The 21,791-nt window shown below is 41.3% G+C and overlaps 3 protein-coding genes across 3 annotated transcripts; 1 reads left to right on the plus strand and 2 right to left on the minus strand.

The window, feature by feature from the left end:
- The first annotated feature begins 222 nt into the window (after nt 1-222).
- spaca6 (sperm acrosome associated 6) lies at nt 223-3,732 on the plus strand. The gene is made up of 9 exons (XM_028425281.1): nt 223-436; nt 508-594; nt 776-847; nt 1,028-1,051; nt 1,129-1,206; nt 1,732-1,835; nt 2,928-3,084; nt 3,337-3,523; nt 3,657-3,732. The coding sequence occupies exons 1-9, from the start codon at nt 223-225 to the stop codon at nt 3,730-3,732; spliced, it is 999 nt and encodes a 332-aa protein (XP_028281082.1).
- Nucleotides 3,733-9,974: 6,242 nt separating this feature from the next.
- Nucleotides 9,975-13,870, minus strand: has1 (hyaluronan synthase 1). The gene is made up of 5 exons (XM_028425738.1): nt 13,762-13,870; nt 12,356-13,062; nt 12,051-12,276; nt 11,736-11,868; nt 9,975-11,628 (listed from the first exon to the last, which is right to left on the minus strand). The coding sequence occupies exons 2-5, from the start codon at nt 13,049-13,051 to the stop codon at nt 10,953-10,955; spliced, it is 1,731 nt and encodes a 576-aa protein (XP_028281539.1). The 5' UTR covers nt 13,052-13,062; nt 13,762-13,870; the 3' UTR covers nt 9,975-10,952.
- Nucleotides 13,871-15,919: 2,049 nt separating this feature from the next.
- LOC114448036 (trypsin-3-like) lies at nt 15,920-17,109 on the minus strand. The gene is made up of 5 exons (XM_028424658.1): nt 17,028-17,109; nt 16,792-16,945; nt 16,426-16,688; nt 16,196-16,332; nt 15,920-16,109 (listed from the first exon to the last, which is right to left on the minus strand). The coding sequence occupies exons 1-5, from the start codon at nt 17,065-17,067 to the stop codon at nt 15,960-15,962; spliced, it is 744 nt and encodes a 247-aa protein (XP_028280459.1). The 5' UTR covers nt 17,068-17,109; the 3' UTR covers nt 15,920-15,959.
- Nucleotides 17,110-21,791: the final 4,682 nt, after the last annotated feature.

Consider the following 21,791-nt stretch of genomic DNA (forward strand, 5'->3'; position numbering starts at 1 on the left):
GGCTCTCACCTCACTCAAGCATGTTGATAAGCAGGGTATACTTTCCAGATCCTACTTTTAATCTGGTGTGGGAGATGCACATACATATTCATATGTAGGGTGTTTATTTTTAAAGCTTATAAAACAGTTGTATTTCCTCATGTGTTGTAACTATGACACCAGGATTTGAATGAAAACAGTTTTCAGAGAATCCAACAGAAACAAACACAACTGCCCTGAAACATGTCTGTTTTGTGTTTTTGGTGTGTGAGCCTGCTGCTCAGCCCCTCTCTTAGCTGCTTACAGTGCTTCTTTGATGGGCGAGAGGAACTTCTGGCAGACCTGTGCTTTGGTCATATTTTGTCTGAATATAATATTAGAAATGTGGACGCCTGCTTCAAGATGCTGGACCGCATATTCAACAACAACGAGAGAGTGATTGAGGCTGGAAGAGTTGGTGAGGACAGTGTAGAGGGGTAAAAGGTGCGTGTGGTGAGAAAGTTTTCTTATATTGTGTGTCTCTTCCAGGTAAAGGCCATGACAGCCAGCTGAAGGACATCCTGGATGCAGAGATCCTGCCTATTGTGGAAGAGTTTCATGAACAGATGAACACAGGTACCTGCAAGAAGAGACATAACTGAACAAGTAAAGAGTCTTTAGAGGACCACAGTGGTGGAGACAGAGGGGGAGTTAGAAATTTTAAAATTGATGCCCTAAAGCATGCAATTCACCAGGATGTGTTGAGCCAAATATTTCTGTCTTCCTCCTCCTCCTCCTCCTCCTCTCCATCTATCAGACATCGTGTATGAGCAAAGGTTGCAAACAGCAGCAGACAATTTCATCGCAGCTGCCTCCAAACTGCCTAGAGGTGAGACACGGTCTCTCCCCCTTCCCTTCATCTTTTCATCTACAGTAGGGCCTATATTAGATCATTACAGCTGCCTCAGATCTCTGCACTCGCTCTGTAATAAGCCAGTTATATTGTTACAGCTTTTTTCAAATGCTGTGATCATGTTGAACTGAACTAAGGTTTCATTCTTTTTCACAGTCTCTGGATGCTTCCCTCCATGCGGTTAGTGTCTCTTTTTTTCTTTCTGCTATAATCTAGTCATAATCTATGTATTAATATTAGCTTCATGTATGCATTAGGTTTTCAGATTGCAGGTGCAGTGTACGACTGTATAACCTGCCAGTATGACTCCTGTGAGTTCCCCCTAGACTGTCCGGGTGAGTATTAATAATTATAATATACTGTTACACACTGGATTATTCTGTTACATCACAATTTTCCAATATGAAAAAAAGATGTACTAATCCAGACTTGACACATCCTTAAATAACTGTGTTTTCATCTTCATAAGCATCCACTCCTGATCCTTGAAATGCTCCGCTTTTGATCCTTGAAATGCTCTTAGCAGAAAGTCAGGATTTGAAAAAGAGACAGAGGAAAGGTTTTATTTCCACACATTATATCTTTTGCACAGAGCCCCCAAGGTACTCTTTAAGTCCTTGGCTTCTTTATGCAAGGTGACAGTTGACTCCCACACACGATGGTATTCGTATCAACCCTGTACAGCACAGCCACTGTTTAGCATATCATCACTTTTACTCCACTCCTCAGAGACTGGGCTTAAGTATAATCATTAAGGAGGACTCACACTGCATGAGCTGCCCTCCTGTGAATGTTATCTGTGTGTGTGTGTGTGTCTGTGTGTGTCTGTGTGCATGTGGGTGGCTATATGTTTATTTCAGTTGAAGAAATTAAAGTAATGGAGAACAGCAGGATCCGCATGCGCTGCGATGTGCCATTTGGTTTGCCAGATGATGTCGAGGTGATCTGGAGGTTTGCAGAGGAGGTACGTTCAGCATATGTTGAATCATTCAATATGCAAAATGCACACACTGGCTTTCTTATCGAGAGTTAGATGAGCACATTGCTATTCCCATCTCATTCCTGCACATATATAATATAAAGGGTGGGGACAGTTAGCTTAGCATGCCATAAAGAGTAGAAGCAGGTGGAGCCAATTAACCTGGCTCTGTCCTTCAGTGAAAGAAAAACCAAAAGCTGTATCCATTATCAGGTATTGTTTTTGGCCTGAGGCAGATCAGTTCTATTAAATCTAGCACATCTATTAATCTGCCAGCACTGTGTGAGTCCCTCTTTTGTACAAATCTGTTTCAGACCTCCACAGCAGCAATGATTTCATCATCCCTGTCAAAACGGGGCCCACTGAGCTGCAGTGTAGTTGTCTGAAGTGGTAAATCAGGTGAATAGGGAGGGTGCTGGTCAATCCACATTCCACTATGGCAGCCTTCACCACTGTTTAAGGGTACTCATCTTGTCAACTTGCCAGATAGAATTCTTTTGATTTTCTCCTGTAGCTGTCTCAGGAGATCAGTCTGCACTGTCGTTGTGTGACCTTTGTCCAGGTAGTCCACCAGCAGTGCTGCGTACATACCAGAAAGTCCTTGTTTGGCTATCTTGGGAAATGCAGACTCTGTCTGTTCTCAGTGTTGTGATTCTTATTTGGGCTCTGGTTGGCATGTTGGTGGACCCAACACGTTACACATTAGACCTTTGTCAAAAAAAGGAAAATCATGTTTTGGCTCATTGTGCTGAATCAGCTGAATCCACAGGATCCAGCAGGCTGACATCTTGGTCACGTAGAGTTTGTTGTGGATGATTCCTGGGAGATGCCCAGCTCTGTGACAGTGCACTTGCCACCATGATTGCATGTTGTTCCCAAATTAAATTACCCAAAAATGTAGCAAGAGCTGAAAGCAGCATGTCTTTTAGGTTATAAACAGATGGACAGTCTGGTTTGGGAAGCATTTTCCAGAAGCTGAACTGTTTTTTTAACACCACTATTCTCAAGTTGCAGCTGTGCAGATTAGCATAAGTGATCCCTGTCAGCAGTATGTGCAGGCTGTATTTACTCTTTCAGGTGAACACTCAGCAGATGGATCAGTTTGTGGAAGTGACAGTGGGGGTGGACAGACTGTACTCCATCCCTTCAGTCAGCCTGCACCATCAGGGCACCTACCAGTGTGAGATCTTCTCAGGGGAACATTCCATCGTCAGACTCTACTTTTATGTCACAGGTAACAAAGTGCAATGGAAAGTGTTGAGTTTAATTACTTATATTTTAAGAAGAGAATACAAAGTCAAAGTCGCAAACATTATGGCATCGGTGACATGAGTCTGGCGTCTTTACACCTGTATGGATGTGCATATACATACAGTGTTGTGTGTTGGAATAACATGTTATTCTTATGATGTAAATGTAAAGTTTTTTGTTGTTTATTTTTTGCACTCTTTACAGAGTTTAAATTCTCCTCCATGTTCTCTCTCAGTGACCCCCCAGGTTGTGACAGGCCAAACAGAGCTGCAGGAGATATTTGACCTGTCTCTGCTCCCAGGAGGGCAGCTGCTCTCTGCGCCCGGTGCTTCTCCCCACTCCTTCCACCTCGTCCTCCCTTTGCTGCTGCTCCTCACTGCCTGTTTAACCGTTTCACTGCTGCTGCTGTTCCTCTCCCATGGGTAAAACAAATCATTTATTTGCACAATATAATACATGAACTGCACAGCCATGTGAAGACAAGATACCCCCATGCCACACACTGCTGTTTTACACATGACATGTAACAGGTTTTCTTTGGCTTTTTATCGTCAGGGTTCTGCACTGCTCATCGATACAGAAGCAGGGACGCCATGCTGAGGAAACAGATGGAGGGGAAGATATAGGGTGAAGCATGTGTAGACAAAAAAGGCATTTCATGTAGTCTGGTTCTTTGTAGAGTGTAACGTCATAGCTTCCAGAAAACCTGTGTGTGACTCCTTCCACCACCAGAGGGCAGGATGCTCATCTTTATGAACAGTTCCTAATGATCCCTGTCACATGTGGCAACCATATTTATTCTCAGAGACACTGTAAATTCTCTTAACTGCAAAGCTTCTATTTCACGAGAGTGAAAATGGAGCCGTTTTTCAGGAGACAGATATCAGGAGATTTATGATGATTGAAATAAAATGATTTGTCACACATCCCCAGCTGTCAGCCTCCCTCTGCTCAAAAATATCATTTAAAACTGATGTGATTATATCTGTCTTTCATAGATAAATAACATGCAGTGCCAAAATCAACTTGCAGCTTTTCATGATGGAATAAATGCTGCAAAATGAGTCTATAACCCAGGTGATAATTTAAATGAATGTGTCCCAAAGCCTGTTGTGCATATTAATGTGGAAGTCAATAGAAATCAACTCATTTTTGGAACCAGCCATTTGCACAACTGCAGTTTTGGGCGCCTCATCTCTCAGCAGTTCTTGCCAAACCTTCATTAACACTGACCTTTAATCCATTAAAAACTAAGGTCCTCCTCGAGTTCAAGCAAACAATACAAAGATTGAAGACATTCTGTGTGGGCACTCTTAAAATATTACAAATACAGCGACTTAAGTGAGCAAATTAATGTTAAAAATATTCTCACACATTTCCTAGTTGTGGGTGTGTGTGTTGTAGTTCTTGTGTAACTGTGGTTCAGATTGATTGATAAAGATAGGCCTGATGTGGTGGGGCAATGTTATCAATTATGAGATCTTATCAGATGTAGATAAACAACAGCAAAAAAAAATATGTGAAGGACAACCAGGGCAGCAAGAGGGTGGAAGCTGAAGTATTTAGTAGAAGTAGTTAGAAGGGGGTAATAGTATCGTCATGGAAAGACTTGATAACCACTATCAGTCAAGACAGGAGGCAGGCAGGTAATGAACTGGAATAAGGTGGATTACTGGAGATGACCTGGACTACCAGTGCTGGATGATGGACAATTGTGCTGTGAAGCCTATAATAATAATAATAATAATGAGTCTGGCCTGTTAAACATACAGCCCTTGGTGACCACGGGGAGGCAGTAACATGAATGTCTCAGAAATTAGAAGAGGAAGCCAACCTAAACATCTTAGAATATATAAATAAATATATTCTAAGATGAATTTACATTGAACTTTGACATTACATTAACTCTGTGTCACATTAGGGTTGTGGTTCAAAAACACTGGTTGCTAAAGCGAAATGACAAAACAAATGTAAATGGTGAGTGAGAAGAGGGAAGTACTTCTCTTGCAAAATCGAGTTCAGTAGTCGTTTCCTACGTGTTCAGTGCCAGAATGAACCATCAAAGCTATGCCTCACCCAAAACCTCCTCATGTCAGAGTCTGCCTTTTGTGGTCCACCAGACTATATGTGGCAGAGGTCATTACATAACAGATTCTTCTTATCCTTTTGTACTCTGGTCAGTGAGAGGAGAAAACACCTGTCAAGAAGAAATCAGGTTCGAGCTTTACTGATTTTGAAGCAATAAAACACTTCTTTAACAGCTGCTTTAATGCTTCATCCTCTGCCTTATCAAACAATCTTCCTCAAAGTATATAGAAGTTTCTTTCAAAATCTCAAAACTATGAAAGCACTTATTATCAAGTGTTTGCACATGCATTGTCTTATTGTGACAGACTCAGAGTTTTCCTGATCATATGTCTGTATAATTGGTGCAGTTTTTGTTCTCATGTTTCAAAAGAGATTTAAACCTAGACACCCAGTCTAACCCAAAGACAGAACAAGGTGTTTATGTCTTTAACAGTTTATTACTTATCAAAAACCTTCAGTTTTCTTCGCATGACTGCAGATCAACACAACGTAACTGCAGTCGGTGGTTCCAGGTACAAGAAGGAAAAATATCGGACACCACTGGCACAGACTGTTCTCCTTCCCTTGATACCTGCAGTCTGCTGGTCAGCACCCATCGTTAGGGACAGGAAGACATATAATATATTATGTCATTATATGACATATAATACAAGACTTGTCAAATCCCCCTTTCAACCTCCCCATACTCTGGTTTACTCTGTTTTAAATGCCAATAGTTTTTGGGGCAAATCTAAACAAAACCTAACTGAGCTGATTGTGTCAGGGGACTCAAACCGTAGACTCCTGAGTAAAAGTTGCATGTACCCCCACCATCACTAAACTACCTCCTTATTCTTACCTCTGACTTTTGCAGCTTGTATCTGGTGGATCTATAATTAATCAAATGTGGCATGTATTATACATACTGGCATTGCAATTCAACATTTTAGTTCATCATTTTGTTTTATGTAAATTTAAGTAAATGCTGCTTCCATTAGCCTCAGCTTTCCTTTGTTTTTTCTGTTTTAGCTTTTCTCGTTACCATGGTAATGAGCTAAATTTTCACCCTGTGCACCGTAGACAAATACCAAGCTTTTGTCTTTAGCATGAAGGGGTTCAACAGCACTGATGTAAACATCACACACAGGTGGCATCTTGTCTGGAGTTTCAAGCTGTTGGTCAATTTATCTCATCAACAAATCCCAGCTGCCTCCTTTCAAGCAGCACTTATAGATGGTTCAGGTGCTGTTGACTGAATTAAAATATCCATAAACTGCTTCAAGATGGTCATTGGCCTCAGTGCTGCTTACAACAAATGGCAATCCCTGTAGATTCATTATTTGAACTCTCTAGTCTGCTTTAAATCCTACATTCAATGTGGACCTGTATATTGTCTAATTCTCTGTGAATGAACAGTATCTTGTTGGTGGAGAGAGAACACAATATGAGGACAGACAGGCATGTGCGAGCCTTATAAAGCACTTGTGGAGTGTCTAAATATAGTCAGACATGACTCAACGCTCAGCTTGTCATTTAATGGGCAGATTGCTTTTTTTTTCCACTCGGTTTCCATGGCAACCTGTGATGCATTGTGACAAGACAAAAACAGCAGGAACATTTAAGTTATATGGATGTGAAAGAGTATCTGACTTTTTTATTTTTGCAGATTACACTTGATAATATTAGTTATTTTGATATAAAGGCTTAGCATTACCAAGGAGTGGATGAATGTTTTCCCACAACCCCAACTTTTAAAGAAAAGGCACAGGTCATGCCATTTTTTGATGAGTCCAGCCCGACGCCCTATGATTTTACATGCACTTATTATTGTAAGCTTGTATTAAATAATCGCCCACTACTGTCATTTTCTCAATGATTTTTCTTAGGTCTTGGGACCCCATTATCATTCCCTAATGTAGGTTACACCAAATATTCCAGAAACTGACACATTTTGACCAACATGTAGGAAGTGAATCTTGTTTTTTTTAATGACATCATTATATTAAAAAAATGTTCTGAAGTCAAAACTAGTCATTAATTGCTCCTGTGACTTCAAGAAGTTTGGGAAAAGTTGTGGGCTCTGATTGGTGGGCTCTGGTATGCTGCCTCAAACTATGTGTTTTTGCGCAGTTTCCAGTAAACGACGGCAGCTCCACCAGTATGAGTGTGCACGCTGCAGCTCACCCAGGACCTGCAGACAGAAAAGGGAACACCCTCTATATAATTCAAGTCCACACACTACGAGCCAAAAATAACTAAATGATCCAACAGAGACGTCCGTTGTCAGTTTATATCCATTGTACATCTCTTCTTGTTCTTTTTTGTGGTATGTGATGGAGCTGAAGGAAAAAGACAATAAATTTAAAAGTGGAATATGTTGTGTTGCTGATGGCAACATCATGCCACACCAACACAAACATGTAAGATGTTTATTCTTCTTTAACGTCAACATGTAACCATTGCATTATAACACTGATCTCTTCTAGTATCATCTTGTATTCAGCTGTCAGTGCTGCAGCCACAAGGGAGGATATAGTCACCATGGTGGTTTTCACCACTGCTGCAGCTTGATGGGAAAAGTCAGCTTCCTGCGTGACACAGTGAGCTACTCACATGGAATGAGACGGTTGTGTCTGAAGGTGACACAACACCTCTGCTTCCCATCTGTAGGAGAGCAAACATGCACCCCAACACGTGTGCCAGCTGATGTCAGGGTGGGAGGCCCAGACAGGGTGGGGGAGGACAAGCTAATTGAAAACAGACACGAGGGAGGTGATGTTTGGCTGCGTCATAACTACTAAAAGTTTGCTCTTAAACATTTTTTTCCTTTCCTGTGACTCATTAAAAGATTTAGAAACTGATTTTCTTCTCCACTTTGTCCACAGAGGCCAAACTATTGGGGAATCTCTAATGAGTAATACTGATACCGCTGCTGAGGAGATCCAGACTCATTTTACTCATGTGAGAAAATATTCCAACCCTGATCAGAGGTCTTGACTCGGATAGTCAGACAGAGTGTTTCCTGATCTCCCACTATGCTGTAGTTATCAAGTCATTATCTACAGCCGTAAAACCTTTTCTGTTTTTGAACATCAGCTGAGTGGTAGTGAAAACAATATTATGAGACAATAGGACTGCTTTCAAAGAGTACAATTATTGGACAGTTTTCAGTCGTGATTATCTCAAATCCTCTAAAGTACTAAAGTAATCAACAATAAATGCACCATCATCAGTAAAAATATTTTCAAGGTGAGTTGAAGGTTAAATCTATAATGACAATGCAAAAGTAAAAGACTTTTTTGTTATACAGTAAATTAAGGCTGTTAATAATAACATTTCTACACATTTGGTCAACACCACATTCACCAGAGACCTCACACAGTTACGTTTATGCTAATAGAACATATGATCGTATTGTCAGACGTCATTCAAGGAATGATCGTAGGATCAATACAGCCAGTACAGTCTGTGTTAGTAATGATGCTGAGGGTCTATGCAGGTAAAGATCAGCTTAAAACATATTCATTCATAAACACATTTTATGAGGAAAACCGTTCCCGTCATGCACCACACACCCATGAGATGCTGTCAGAGACATGCACACACACTTTCCTTTGTCAAGGACTGAAATATTGACCTCAAGTTATGTGGTTTCCTGGTGAGGATGGGCTGGAAATCTACCTTTGTCTGTCACAATCAATGTATGTGTGATCAAATGTAACTGGTGCATCAATGCTACAACTATACAGAAAGCATTTGGAGCTGCATTGTTGTGAGTATGTTTTACTTACATCATTCTTTTTACACCATTAAAGACCTCTCTCTGTGTGATCACATCTCAGCGCATTTCCTTTTAGTGCTGTTTTTATTTCGGAGCTGCTGTTAGTAATATAACCTCTCCATTAAGAACCATCAGACCGTGCACCCTTAAACAGAAAGATGACTGAAAAAAGTGCACTTTATATTCCCATCAGGATGTTGATGTGCACAGAGCTGCTTTGATGTTTGTGTGACTGGAAAAACAGTTTATTGATAATGACTGAACGTAAGGATTTGCTTGTGTATGTCAACCTGCATGATTGGTTGGTGTCAGCGTTGCTCCACCCCTTAACAACCGAATGGCAGCTCTGCAAAGGTTTGTTATAAAACAGGGTGTCCCCCTGCTCTTTTACTGCTCTTTAAACCACAGCTCCCTGCTCATTATGTAAGTGATATCCATATAAAGCAGAGGTCATGGGTCAATAAAGTCATATTGTACGACATAAAGGTGATTCAGAACCTGTTGGTCCAGCTCTTTGGGACAGTACTCCTGTTCTAGGCATGGCTTGCATAATCCAGATGTAATCAGCACCTCAAGTTTATACTCATTTCCACTCCACATGGAATTTTCTTTTTTATTGTGTTAAAGTAAATCTGATGTTACAGGAAAAAAGGACGAATAGTTTTTTGTTTTTTGTTTTGTTTTTGTTATCCCAGGCCGACAGACAGAGAGTACGTGGATGTACTTTGCACCAGACTGTATTCTCTCACAGTGATCCTTGTCACTTATATGTCATTTTCATTGTTTTCTTATCAGTTTTCTCTCGACTGCAACATACTATGCAGACATTATAAACAGCCACATATGTGTCCGACCAACATAACAATGTTTTTCATCAACTGATATGTGAAGCACAGTTTGACGTTCACTTTATTTTGCTGAATTATAGAATTATTCTTTTTTAATGTAATAATGACCAAAAAAAACAGGATTGTTGATATTACAAAAATATTTTTTTATTTCTTCATTTCTGCACATTTATCCCCAGACTGTAAGTTTTTCACATTTTTTCACATCTAAAAAAAGTAATAAAAAAAATCAACTATTACAACAAAAACATTTGTAAAGTTTCATCCATTGTCTCCATAATACAAAAGTGCATTTGACAATGTCTACACCTGTCCTTCACATATCAAGGTGTACAGCAACTAATACACAATATTTAAACAAACTGTTTCCACAGTGACACCATGTATTGGTTGTCAACATCATCATGTTTCCCATACTACTACTCCATTTTTCTCCATTTTCAAGTAAGTCTCCTCTCAGTGCTGCAGGATTGTGTTCTAAAACCTGAAAATGCATTGAAGTTTGTGTTGTTGGTTGGATTCGTGTAAGGTTTTTACAAACATATAAGTGTGATAAACGTTTGTTTGTCGCAGAGCTTTTTGCAATAAATCTAAAATCCCTTTGGCTTTTTATCGAGGGAACCAAAGTAACAACTCTAGGTTGGTCAACAAAACATATGTTATCCCTGTGGCTTGTCTATGCAGCAGAAAGTGCCACCCAGGATCCAGTGCAATAACAACAGCAACAACATCAACAGTGGTGAAGTAATGCTGACTGAACACAGTTATGGAATTTTTTGTGTCGCTAAAGTAATCAACACATGCATATCTGAACATGTAAAAAAACTCATTAAAAAATGTTCCTAACTAAAAGTTCTCTCTTTTTTCAGACATCATGAAGTAAACTTCAGTCATCATCTCCCAAAAAGAAGCCTGAGAAGTGCATGGGCCCGAGAAGCCCTCAGTACAGGACAGAACATACAGAACATCTCCATATAAATACAATGTTTTTCCTTATAAATTAGTCATACTTTTGGTATTACAAAAACACTCAGGTTTACCAGCATTTGGTCCTTTAGATTGATTAGCAGCTGTAAACACACCTTCCCCCGGTCATGTGAGAAAAAATAAATACATGTAATCAATGCAATAATTTAAGGTAATAGGCTGAACTCTTCAGACGCTCACTTTATAACTCCCAGAACGTTTCCTACACAACTTCCGGAACCCCACCCAGTAAAGGAGCATCATGACCAGCCAGTAGCACATGTAGGCCATACAACCAAAGATAAGAAACCTGGTCTCCATTATCTTGGCTGGACTTAACCAGTTCAGTTGACTCTCCTGATAGATTGTATGACCGATCCCACTTAACAAAATGGCAGCCCACACCGACAGAGGGAGGAGGGGGATGTAGTTACCTACGACCTTACGCCTGCCTGATGTTCCCCAGCTGCTTATGTTCATAGTGAGAATGGCAAAATACTTAGCGGGCAGCAAGCTGGTCATGTACAAGGTGGAGTAGAGAGACATAAACACCATCACCATGTCTCGCCTTAGGATGCAAGCGTATGCTGCTTTCATCAGTCCGATGAGCTGGATGCAGCACAGAATCCAGAGGATGTCCCACAGCGAGCCCGTCCAAAACAGCTGGACAATGGTGGCGGTGACAAAGAATGGGAAAATACCCGAGACGATGGACTCGTATGTCATCCACAGATGGTGCTTGTGCCACCACATCGCATTGTAGAGCCACTCACGGAAGTAGGATTTGGTCCAGCGCGTCTGTTGGTTGAGCCAGCGCAGGAACTGAGCAGGTGTTTCTGTGTAGCATTTGGAGCGTGCTGTGTATCTGAAAGAAATAAAAAAAGACCAATGAAATTTGTCTTCACAGCATCCTCTAACATTTACTGTTGACCGTGAACATTGTATATATAGTAATGTGGAAAGGGTGCGTACTTTGTGGCATAGCCCATGCTCAGCATTCGGTTAGTCAGATGTCTGTCATCACCAAATGTGCAATGGGTTCCCAAAAACTTCTGATTGTACCAAGACTCCAGACACTGCTGAAGGATGTCGTTCCTGTACAAACCTGCAGAGAGAAATTCAAGAAACCACAGTGTTACAGTGAGATACAGCCTGTGTGCTTAACAATGACAGGTGAAGTTGATTGTTTAAGAATGATGGTGGATGTTCAATCTTCACCCAAACAACGACATCATGTTTTGGGACATGTTGAGTTTTTTTGTATCACAGAGAGATTGTGTTTCTTACCCAGAGGACCGCTTATGCAGGACACACAGTCAAAGAAGGACTGGCAGGCTCTTTCGATGTTGAAGGCCATCCAGTATCTTAGGCTGCTCATGAAGCTGATGTAAGAGTCTTTGAGGTTGAGGATCATCACATCCCCCCCCACTGCTCCATACTTGGGGTTACTCTCCAACACTTTACACAGCTCCACAGTGGCCAGAGAGTCCAGCTTAGTGTCTGAATCACAAACCTGAGGAAAGAACATGAGAGTCAGTGAGTTAACACTAAACAGGTGTTGTGAAGATGCATGAGAAAAAATATGTAGATACCTGTATGTAGTCCACTGATGATCCAAGGGCTTTAAATGCTGTGTACATCACCTCCCGCTTGCCCCCCCACTTCTGCATGATGCACACACATCTTTTGCTCTGGATCAGGCGCTCTACCTCTTTCCTCTGTGGATCCTCTCCTATTATATAATCAGCATCCCCTCCTGGACCCACTGCTGCTGCCATTTCTACATCCAGCTGGGCCTGGGAGGGATCCCATGTGTGGTAGTTGTTCTTCCACACATAACAGCCAGGATCCTGGTCTGCAAACACCTCTCTGAACATGTCCATCATGTAGCGGTCATCATCTGAGTTCCCATCTACCACCATGATGATGCGCAGCAGCTCGGGGGGATACTTGAGTGCCTTGACGGAGTTGAGGCACTCTCTTAGATAGGCAGGGTCCTCTTGGAAAGCTGATATAGTGAAACCAATTGTTCTGGTAAAGCTGCACGGCTCCGTGCGGGCTTTCATTCGCCGGTGTTCGATGAGGGCAAATAAGCTCTGACCAAGCATGTGGACCGAGAGGATGAGTCCATAAAAGCCAAAGGAGATGATTCCATATGCAGATGTGACCAGCTGGTAACCCTCAACGTAGGCCCAAATCATCACGCCCAGAACCAGCAGAGCGAAGAGGAAAGTGAAGATGGCACGAACGATCGAGCACAGCTTCTTCAATAAGGGTTTCAGCTCCATTGTTTCTTTACCTGAGAGACACAAAGACGCCACATGTTAGACAAATGATTGCTCTGTAAAATTACACTGTACCATTAGTATGGCTCATAAAAGACAGAATCCTATACTGAATAAAGTCACACTAAACCATGTGTTTGGGGGGAAAGGGTGTTAAAAGCAATTAGCTGTTTTACGTGGATTCTTTAAGACAATGTTAACAAGCTACAACTTGGAAAACAATACAGCTTACAGACACTTAAAGCTCCACCACAGCCCAAAAATGTGAATCTCTCACAAAAACTCATACAACAGTTCAGGTGATGCAGTTAGATATAGCTGACATACCAGTTGGTTTACATCATTTATCATCAGTATAAATACAAAATTATATATTTTACTTATTATCATAATAAATTCAGTTATATCTTTTTTCCTCTGTAATAGATTTACCATTAAAGATTAAACACTACAAAAGGGTCACACAAACGCTTACAATGAACAATTATACATCTAACAACACAAGGATTAAAAAGAATACTACTAATGAAGTCATGCAAGTAGTAACTACATATCTACTGACCATGAAGCTAAAACCATTAAGAGTCTTACCGCATGTAGAAAGCAGAGATTTGTTGTTCAAACGATTTTACCGGAAATATTTTCGTTTTCATTTAAGTTTATTGCGGTTTGATAAACATCAATACACATGAAACACATGATGTGAACCTTACCTGAGGCCAGATGTTCCTGCTGTGTGAGACATCCAGTGTCAGGCGTGAGGTCTGTGGGCTTTTCACTACAGGTAGCTTACAAGACGAGATGGAGCCACGTGCGCGCTTTTTATACATTGGGATGTCATTCCAAGTGCGCGCGCCCCCGCAGGCTCGGCCGTGCGTCAGGAGGAAGGCGGGGGTCTCCGAGGCGTTGTTTTTCGTCTTTGCCATGGAGATGTTTGGTCTGTGACCTGGGACAGGTCTGACACAAGTGCCCCAACTTTAAAGAGATACACCGATGAGAATCTGTATGTTCATTCATTTATTCTTTAATTTTTCTTTAATACATTTTAACATCTTAACTTGATTTTTATCCTCATTTTAGCTAGTTTTCTTAGCGACAGATTGGTTGAAAAGTAACAAGTAAACCCTTTTATTTAATTTTTTACCTCAGAGATGTGTTTGTGAACAAACACTGTATAAATGTCGGCAGATTATGAGTTTGATGTTGGACACGTGTTGTAGAGCAGAGAGTTGTTCACTTGAAACATCATGAGAAACCGCAGTGGCTGCAATCATGATCGTTCACAAGGTGGATGCTGCCCTCTGCTGGCGCGTCTCTGTACCTGCATGAGTGGGGGGGGGGGGGGGGGATTGTGTGTGTGTGGGTGGGGAAGTCAGAGGTCTTTTTAGCTGTGAAGTGTAATTGCAGAGGAATCAATAAGCTTTCTACTTAAAAGAAGAAAAAAAGAATGGTCTCCCATCTGGATCAGTGCATTGTTGCTGCTGCTGTAACCATGCTTTAACCAATGATTACATCCCTGGAGACTTTTTTACAGGCAAATCTGTTGACCGCTCATGAGGGTCCACACCCTTAGCCACTGGAGCTGGCCTGAGCCGTCAACACACTTCATGTCGGACCCAAATAGAAGCCACCAGGAAGCTGATGTCATGTAGGGAGGCCATGCGTGTCAGTGAACTGACTTACTGAATGCACTCCTATGGTGAATGTGGGGGTTTTCCATGAGTATGTTTTAATTTATGTAGTTTGTGCTGTGGAACTTAAACATGTGCATGTTATTGTTAGTGCAGCCCCGTGTCTGAATATATTCATCTGCAGTTTAATTAATTATTTGCACCCCTTGCTGTTAAATACACATGTTTAGAGTATTGAACACTATTTAGAGCTCAAGTAATTTTCTTATTTTCTTTTTATAGCTCAATTTATATCAAGCGTTCATGGCTATACTACTGGTTTCTTTTAGTCATACGCCTGGCTAATCATTATACTTACTGCATTAGTACATGACCACATCAAAAAACATATCCTCTACAGCTCACTGCAGGAGGATAAGGATGCTTTTACCAACCTGCCAAAACACTGAAGTAGCTCATAAACATGCTTTGTGGAATACCAAAGGATTCGAAACGCAGACATCTGTGTTGCCAGAAACAACATCTTGTCCTAGCACAGCCTCCATTGGGCTCTGTAGCAGTGAGAGCTTTTTTTGTACAGAGGCTACGAGCCCTCAGAAACCTCGTTAGGGTTCAGGCTTTATATGTGGCGGTCAAGCAAATGCCTTATGACTCATTCATGTGCTCTGAGGCACACCCAAGAAACCCAAAATCCACTTAAATAATGTTGGGATTTTATGATGAGGGGCACGAGTGTTTCCCTGTGTGCACCTGATGCTGTTTGATCAGGGCATGTTTACCTCCATTACAGAATAATATTATTATGGAAGAACAAGTGATAGAAGGACTTTTTTATTCTTACTTAATTTTAATAAACTGCATATGATAAGAAGTGATTGTGGAGCATGTGATATGCTTTACGCTCTGAGCCCACAGAGAGCAGTGTGGCAGCGTGATTTACTGCTTCCTGACTGTAAATGTTGGGTTTGCTCCTCATCTACTGAGCATGAAACTTGTCTGCCCATTCATTGTGAAGCCATCCTGAGTCAGAGCTCTAAATGCTGTGACTGCATTAAAGCCAGCATGATCTCTAACATGCTCACAGATACATGCTATTTTGATTTACAGCTAGCTAAATTATGTACATGCGGCTTTTCAAACTCTCCAACACACGTCTGAGACACTTGCGGAGTAGAATTCCTGCAACGTTGTATCTAGAAAAGAGGTGGTGTACTTTAATTGATGACACTGTACACACAGATCATCATGCATTTAGTTTTTACTGATGACACCTTCATTGCTCAGCCAGATGTCATTGTGTTCTTGATCCAGGAGACATAATTGCAGACTTTAGTGTACACCCCAGGCTTCTTTCTCAGAGCGCAGCCATGGCCCCAGGATACAACTCCCTGGAGCTCACCGTCACACAACATGGGGCCCCCAGAGTCACCCTGGATCAAAGGAGATGAGGTTAATCTTCACCTGTAACAGTCACTTTTATCATGAAGCATTTGCCTTTTTGTGACATCTCCACCACCTGACAAGAGTCCTTCCCTCCTTCTAGATATCCAGCACAGATCATGTTTTCAGTGATTTGGAACGGATACGCATTAAAGCAGGTGTCATCACTCAGCAGAGGAACCTCCAGGCACTGCAGCTTATCTGGGTACCTCGCTGTAAAGACACAAAAACAGCATCTTCACCATACCTGATTAAATTAATAACAGCTTTTGTTGTGGCTGTTATTGTTTGTTGTGTGTAACTCACAGCCCTCATTGCTGGGACGCAGACTCCCCCATCCAGAGACCTGGCACATTGTCCCATCAGTGGCACACTTTGAAGGAAGCGCTGCAGGACGCACATAGCTGTTCAGAGTCGCAGGCCGACTCAGTTTGATCAGCATGATGTCACTGTCCTGAGAGCGCGGGTTGTAGTCGGGGTGGCGGATGAACTTATCAGACATGATGTGCTGCTCAGTCCCCTCAGGCTCCCAGATGTCATGCTCTCCCAGGCGCACTTCTAAATTTGACCTGGAAAAAAAAAAATAAAACCAGTTTGAAAGTCTAGTCCATTGCTGCCTTTTTTTTTCAATCTTTCACAATCTAAAAAGATGCTAGTGATGGTGGTTCTTACTTTGGCTTGCAGTGTGCAGCAGAGAGCACCCACTCCTCTGACAGGAGAATCCCACCACAGAAGTTGTACCCAGTGAAGAGAGACACTTGGTAGGGAACAGAGTTTTTAGGGCACTCATACCCTCCGACAATCTTGTCACCTTCTTTTAGGGCAACTGTAAGTGAGAAAAAAAATAATACAATTATGTCATCAGTATGTCGTTTGTTAGTCATTATTAGTAAAAGTTTGATTTATACCTGCCCCTCCAAAGAGAGCCAGGAGGAGAAACAGCTTCATGTCTGGTGTGTGGCAGGTTTAAGTGCCCTCACACTCTTTAGTTAGTTTAGTATTTTAGTCCTCTTATCTAATTTTTCTCAAGGTCTTCTATCGTCAGAGGTATGGCTTAAACACGTGTTGCATTTCCACAGTGATACTGAGCATAATGCTCTGCCTCCACTTGTGCTCATTACCTTTATGTTCTAAATTCAGGTTTAGACAGTGGCAGGTTGTTTTTAGGCAGATGCAGAGGCAAGAACTTCATACGGTTGCTGTTTTGAAGAGCTGCTTAATCATAGATCTGACGTTTTTTCATCTGCTGGCTGCTACATGGAAAATGCAAGTCACAGTATGTGATAAGAAAGTGTTTCCTAATATAGAGGTCTCAAACCTGATCGGAGAGTATGACGCAGTTTCATGCATGTTATTAATTCTTCTTCTTACTTACTCATATATTTATATATTTACTGATATGTTATTTCTTTTAACCAGGTGTGTAAGTAGTAGGAGCCATTTTAAATACAAAAGAACAACAAACTCCCAAATACCATCAGTTAATGATAACAAAGGTTCAAGGAGCTGCTAAATGGGGAAGCTAAAAACCACAATAACAATGTAGGCTGCAGCTGTTATACAAATAAAAATTCATTATTTGGTTAAAACTTGAAGCTACATTACAAACAACAGTGTTTGTGTAATCGCTCTCACTGCCAGAAGGAGAAGACAAAAAGTTCACTTCATCTCTCATGTAGGATCTCTCACTTTGTTTCCTGCTACGTCATCATTATCTAGAATTACTAATGATTCATTAATTATCAAGTCATGTCTGATTTATTTTAAGTTAATCATCTTTAATCATCAGAAATGTTTGAAAGTTTGTGCTTCTCTCGTTCCAGGTCATCATTTTGTGGCCCTTATAGCACATCCTGTTCAGCTGCCTTTAGGAAACTCATTTTGTAAATAATAAAGGATACAAAAAAGTATCTCTGTCTCTCCGGTTTATAAAATATGTTGAAGGAATTCATCTCTTTTTCTGTTTCAACATTGCTGCTGAGTCATATTGCGAGAACAGAGAGGTACCAGTCTCCATTACTCACGTTTAAGCACAGGTATTCATCAGCACCAGACAGAAAAACATCCAAACATGAGGGCACATTTACCGAAACCCTATGATTATACACTTTATGGTTAAAATATAACACATTCCCATCCAGCTCAGACAGGTCCTCCTCCACTTATCAGTACGAGACTCTCTCTCCTTTTCACACGTACATTCCACAAATGTATATTCTTTGATTGCAGAGAAGCTTATCTATAAAAACATCTGTGGTTGCAAACATGTTCACTGATGTGTGCTGAGGCTTTGGGTTCAAATTTAACCAGAGATAAATTTTGATCACAGCCTCCAGGAAAACTATAAACATTTAAAATGTGCATGAAATGCAGAGAGCTAATTGCTGAAAGGTGGAAAGGTCTCACACATGACACACACATGTCACACGTGCAAAGCAGCAGGCAGGATGTGATCGGATAGATGACTTTAAAGGAGAACGTTTTCTGCACCCAAAAAACCCATTCACTTTCATTTATTTCCAACATCACAGCATATTTTCCAGCCCTTGGTTACAATGTATGGAAAAGACAAAAACATTCATTTATGTTACCATCTGGCGCTCCCTGTTTAACCATTTCCGCTTCTCCTAATCTCATTCCACTGCACCTCAAAATACTCTCGGACAGACAGAGGGAGCAGTGTGTGAGGATCTGGATGACTTGCCAGGCTTGTTTTCTGTCTCACAGAGCCTGGGCTGATTATTCATATCCCTTTAGGTCTGCTAAGGGGGACCAGGCGTTGTGGTTGAAAGTAGGGACAAATGTAAGGAAGTGGTTAGGTTATTGAGGTTTAGCTTTTTTTCCCCCCTTGTGTGTGGTGTATTCATGGAAAAAAAAATTGTTCCTGAGCCATATGAGCAAAAGACGTTGGCACTGGTGTTTGACTTTGAAAACAAAATTCCTGACCTCTCCACACCCATGAGACAAGGGGTTTGATTTCCAGTCAACACCGCAACAAGATCAACAAACCTTTGAGGTTTTTAGGACGCAGCAGATTTCAAGAGCAGACGTTTCAACACGAACACCACTCTGCTCCGCATGAAACCCGGGACTGCTGGAGAAATCAAGCGGGGTCATAATGTTTTGCACTCGACAGAGACAAGAAAATACAGGGTGTATTACAGTGGCGCTGGGAGCTGCAATATGTCATTAGTACTTCAGTGTCCCACACACATAGACACACATTCACAAACACACAGACACACTTGTAAACAGTTTAGTTTTGCCATTCCAGTTGCTCCCAGCTGTTGTATTGAACCGATAAACCCCCCCACCCCCCATAACTTCATCTGTGCATAACGCACTCTGCTATAACTAAATTCCCTTTAAACCTCCACGGGTTGTTTTACACACCCAAATTGGTATTTGTGTGGCACACACATAATTGCATGTTTGGTTGGTAAATCAAGAACTCTGGCAAGCCCTGGGCTCTGAAGGCTTCCCTCAAACTATAGCCTTGAGATAACTATTAATATCCCCTACAGACTCCAGCGAAATGCTCTGCCTTTAGGTTCTGCTGCAAGGCTACACAGCAAAAAAAAAACTTTTAGCTAGAGAAATGAAAACTTGTGGATGTATTGCTCAAGAGAATCATGACCAAATTAAACAAAAGCAGTCATGCTGTCTAGACTACAGCTAAAACAGGAGAGTCATTTAGCAAATGTAGCTGAACAGTACAGGAGTGATGATGAAGTTAACTAGGTCAGCTTATTTTAAGCCGTTTCCTGTATGTTTAATAAATTGTTTTGGGTCCTGGTGTAAAAATTTCTCTCAATGGGAACATTTTTTAAGAAAAAAAAGAAAGAGTAAAGACATGAATCCTCCTACACATTCAAACAGGGGTGTTATTCTGAACACTCACATGGACCGAGAGCATGTAAATGGATGCAAACTGTATATGTTTCTCCTCCTCACTCTCGCCTTTCTTCCTCCTCCTCACATCTGGACTGCTGGCTGGACCCAGTTCCTGTGCGGTGTGTGTGTAAACTAGCAGGGGACCCAGTTTTGTTGGGGTAGGGCAGATCATAACAGCTCCCACTGTGTGAATCTGATCAGTTCATGACTTGGAGGCTCTAAGAGCTTTACTGGGTGACCGAGTTAAAGCGTCAAAACCAAAAATGAATTATCTTTGAACGTCATGAGCTGGCTTTTCCTCCTCTTCTAGTGTTGCAAGGGAAAACAGACGTAAGCAGATTGGAAACTTTAAAATCTGCCTCGCACTGTGGCAACTCTTTTGGCAAACAGTAAAATGTGAAGTATCTCAAACTTATTTCAAGTTTCACCTTCAGTTAGAGGTGTGACACAGATCACGGGAATTAGGGAAACATTACTATGCTTATTTTCTCTTAAACACGTAATACAGATATACAAATGCGTGGGCAGCAGAGCAGCAGGAGTAAAGAGGAGCTGTGTGGGAGGAAATATGAGCATGAAGTCAGATGAAGCACTTCTCCCCCGCTGAAAGGTAGGGCTGCACCCTAGAGACACCAGGCTGATTGTTTAGTGTCTCCAGCCAACACTCCCCCTCATGACCATCTTGCTCTTATTAAAATGTATATTTCAGTCTTTTTGTCTTTTCCTGTACTTCTTGCTTAAGTCGTATTACAGATTCGATACTTGAAATGTGTTGTCAAGATAATGAGAAGAAAAGAAAAAAGTGTTGTGTAGGGTTGAGAAGCTCTGACTGAGATGTGATAAAATAAAAAAAGAAAAAACTGTAATGTGTCTGGCAGGTGTAAGAGATACAATTGCCCAAAATTATGGTTTACATTTGCTTCAGGGTAGATGAATTCCTCTTTGTTTAAGGCGTGCAGTTGATTGTTGATCCCATTCCTGCAAATTCCTGAGCTTATACAGATGTTTCAGGAGTGTGTGCTCACTGCAAAGAGTGACAAAGTGACCAAAAGCATCCCTTATTAATAAGAGTTTGTGCAGAAGCTCACTCATATTGTTGTATGATCATTGTTTTAATGTAAAGAGTAATTGGGACACCTTGTATTGTTACACATAGCAGAAACATAAACTCTGGAGTCGAACCACTACTCCACCAGGAATGATAAATACAATGACCAAAAACTGGCATAGAGTTAATGTAAACACACCAGCAACCGCTGCAAGCTTTACCACATGTCTATCTGCACAGAATGAGGTGAACCAGGCATGCAGATGTGGTATCATCCAGTCCCATCTGCTGGAGTAAGGCATAGGTCCAGCGGAAAGCAGAATGGACAGAAAAGCTATGGTCTGTTGGGTGTATGATATGACTCATGTTGAAATAAGGTGTCAACAGACACAAAATCAGGCTCTCTGTGCAAGTGTAGGCACCACAGGTGGAGTTCTAGGTGTACAGCAAAGGTACAATACTCAGTGATATGTCAGTCTGAGCCAGGCAGGGTGAGAAGAAGGGAGCTGCATGCTTCGACGTGGAGAAACATGGAAACATGCAACACAGAGCAATTAAACCTGATCACAAGAAAACATGACCTCAACCTATGTAGACAAAAACACATTACACAGCAGGGCCACTGGTGTGCAAATGAGAACTCGTGGCTCCACCCATCTTCAGGTAGTCATTGCAGCAACCAACAATTTAGGCATTTAGTTGTTTGGCTGCTCAGTGTTTTCACTTTTGG

Source organism: Parambassis ranga, chromosome 16 (genome assembly GCF_900634625.1).
Source record: "Parambassis ranga chromosome 16, fParRan2.1, whole genome shotgun sequence".
NCBI classification, from domain to species: Eukaryota; Metazoa; Chordata; class Actinopteri; family Ambassidae; genus Parambassis; species Parambassis ranga.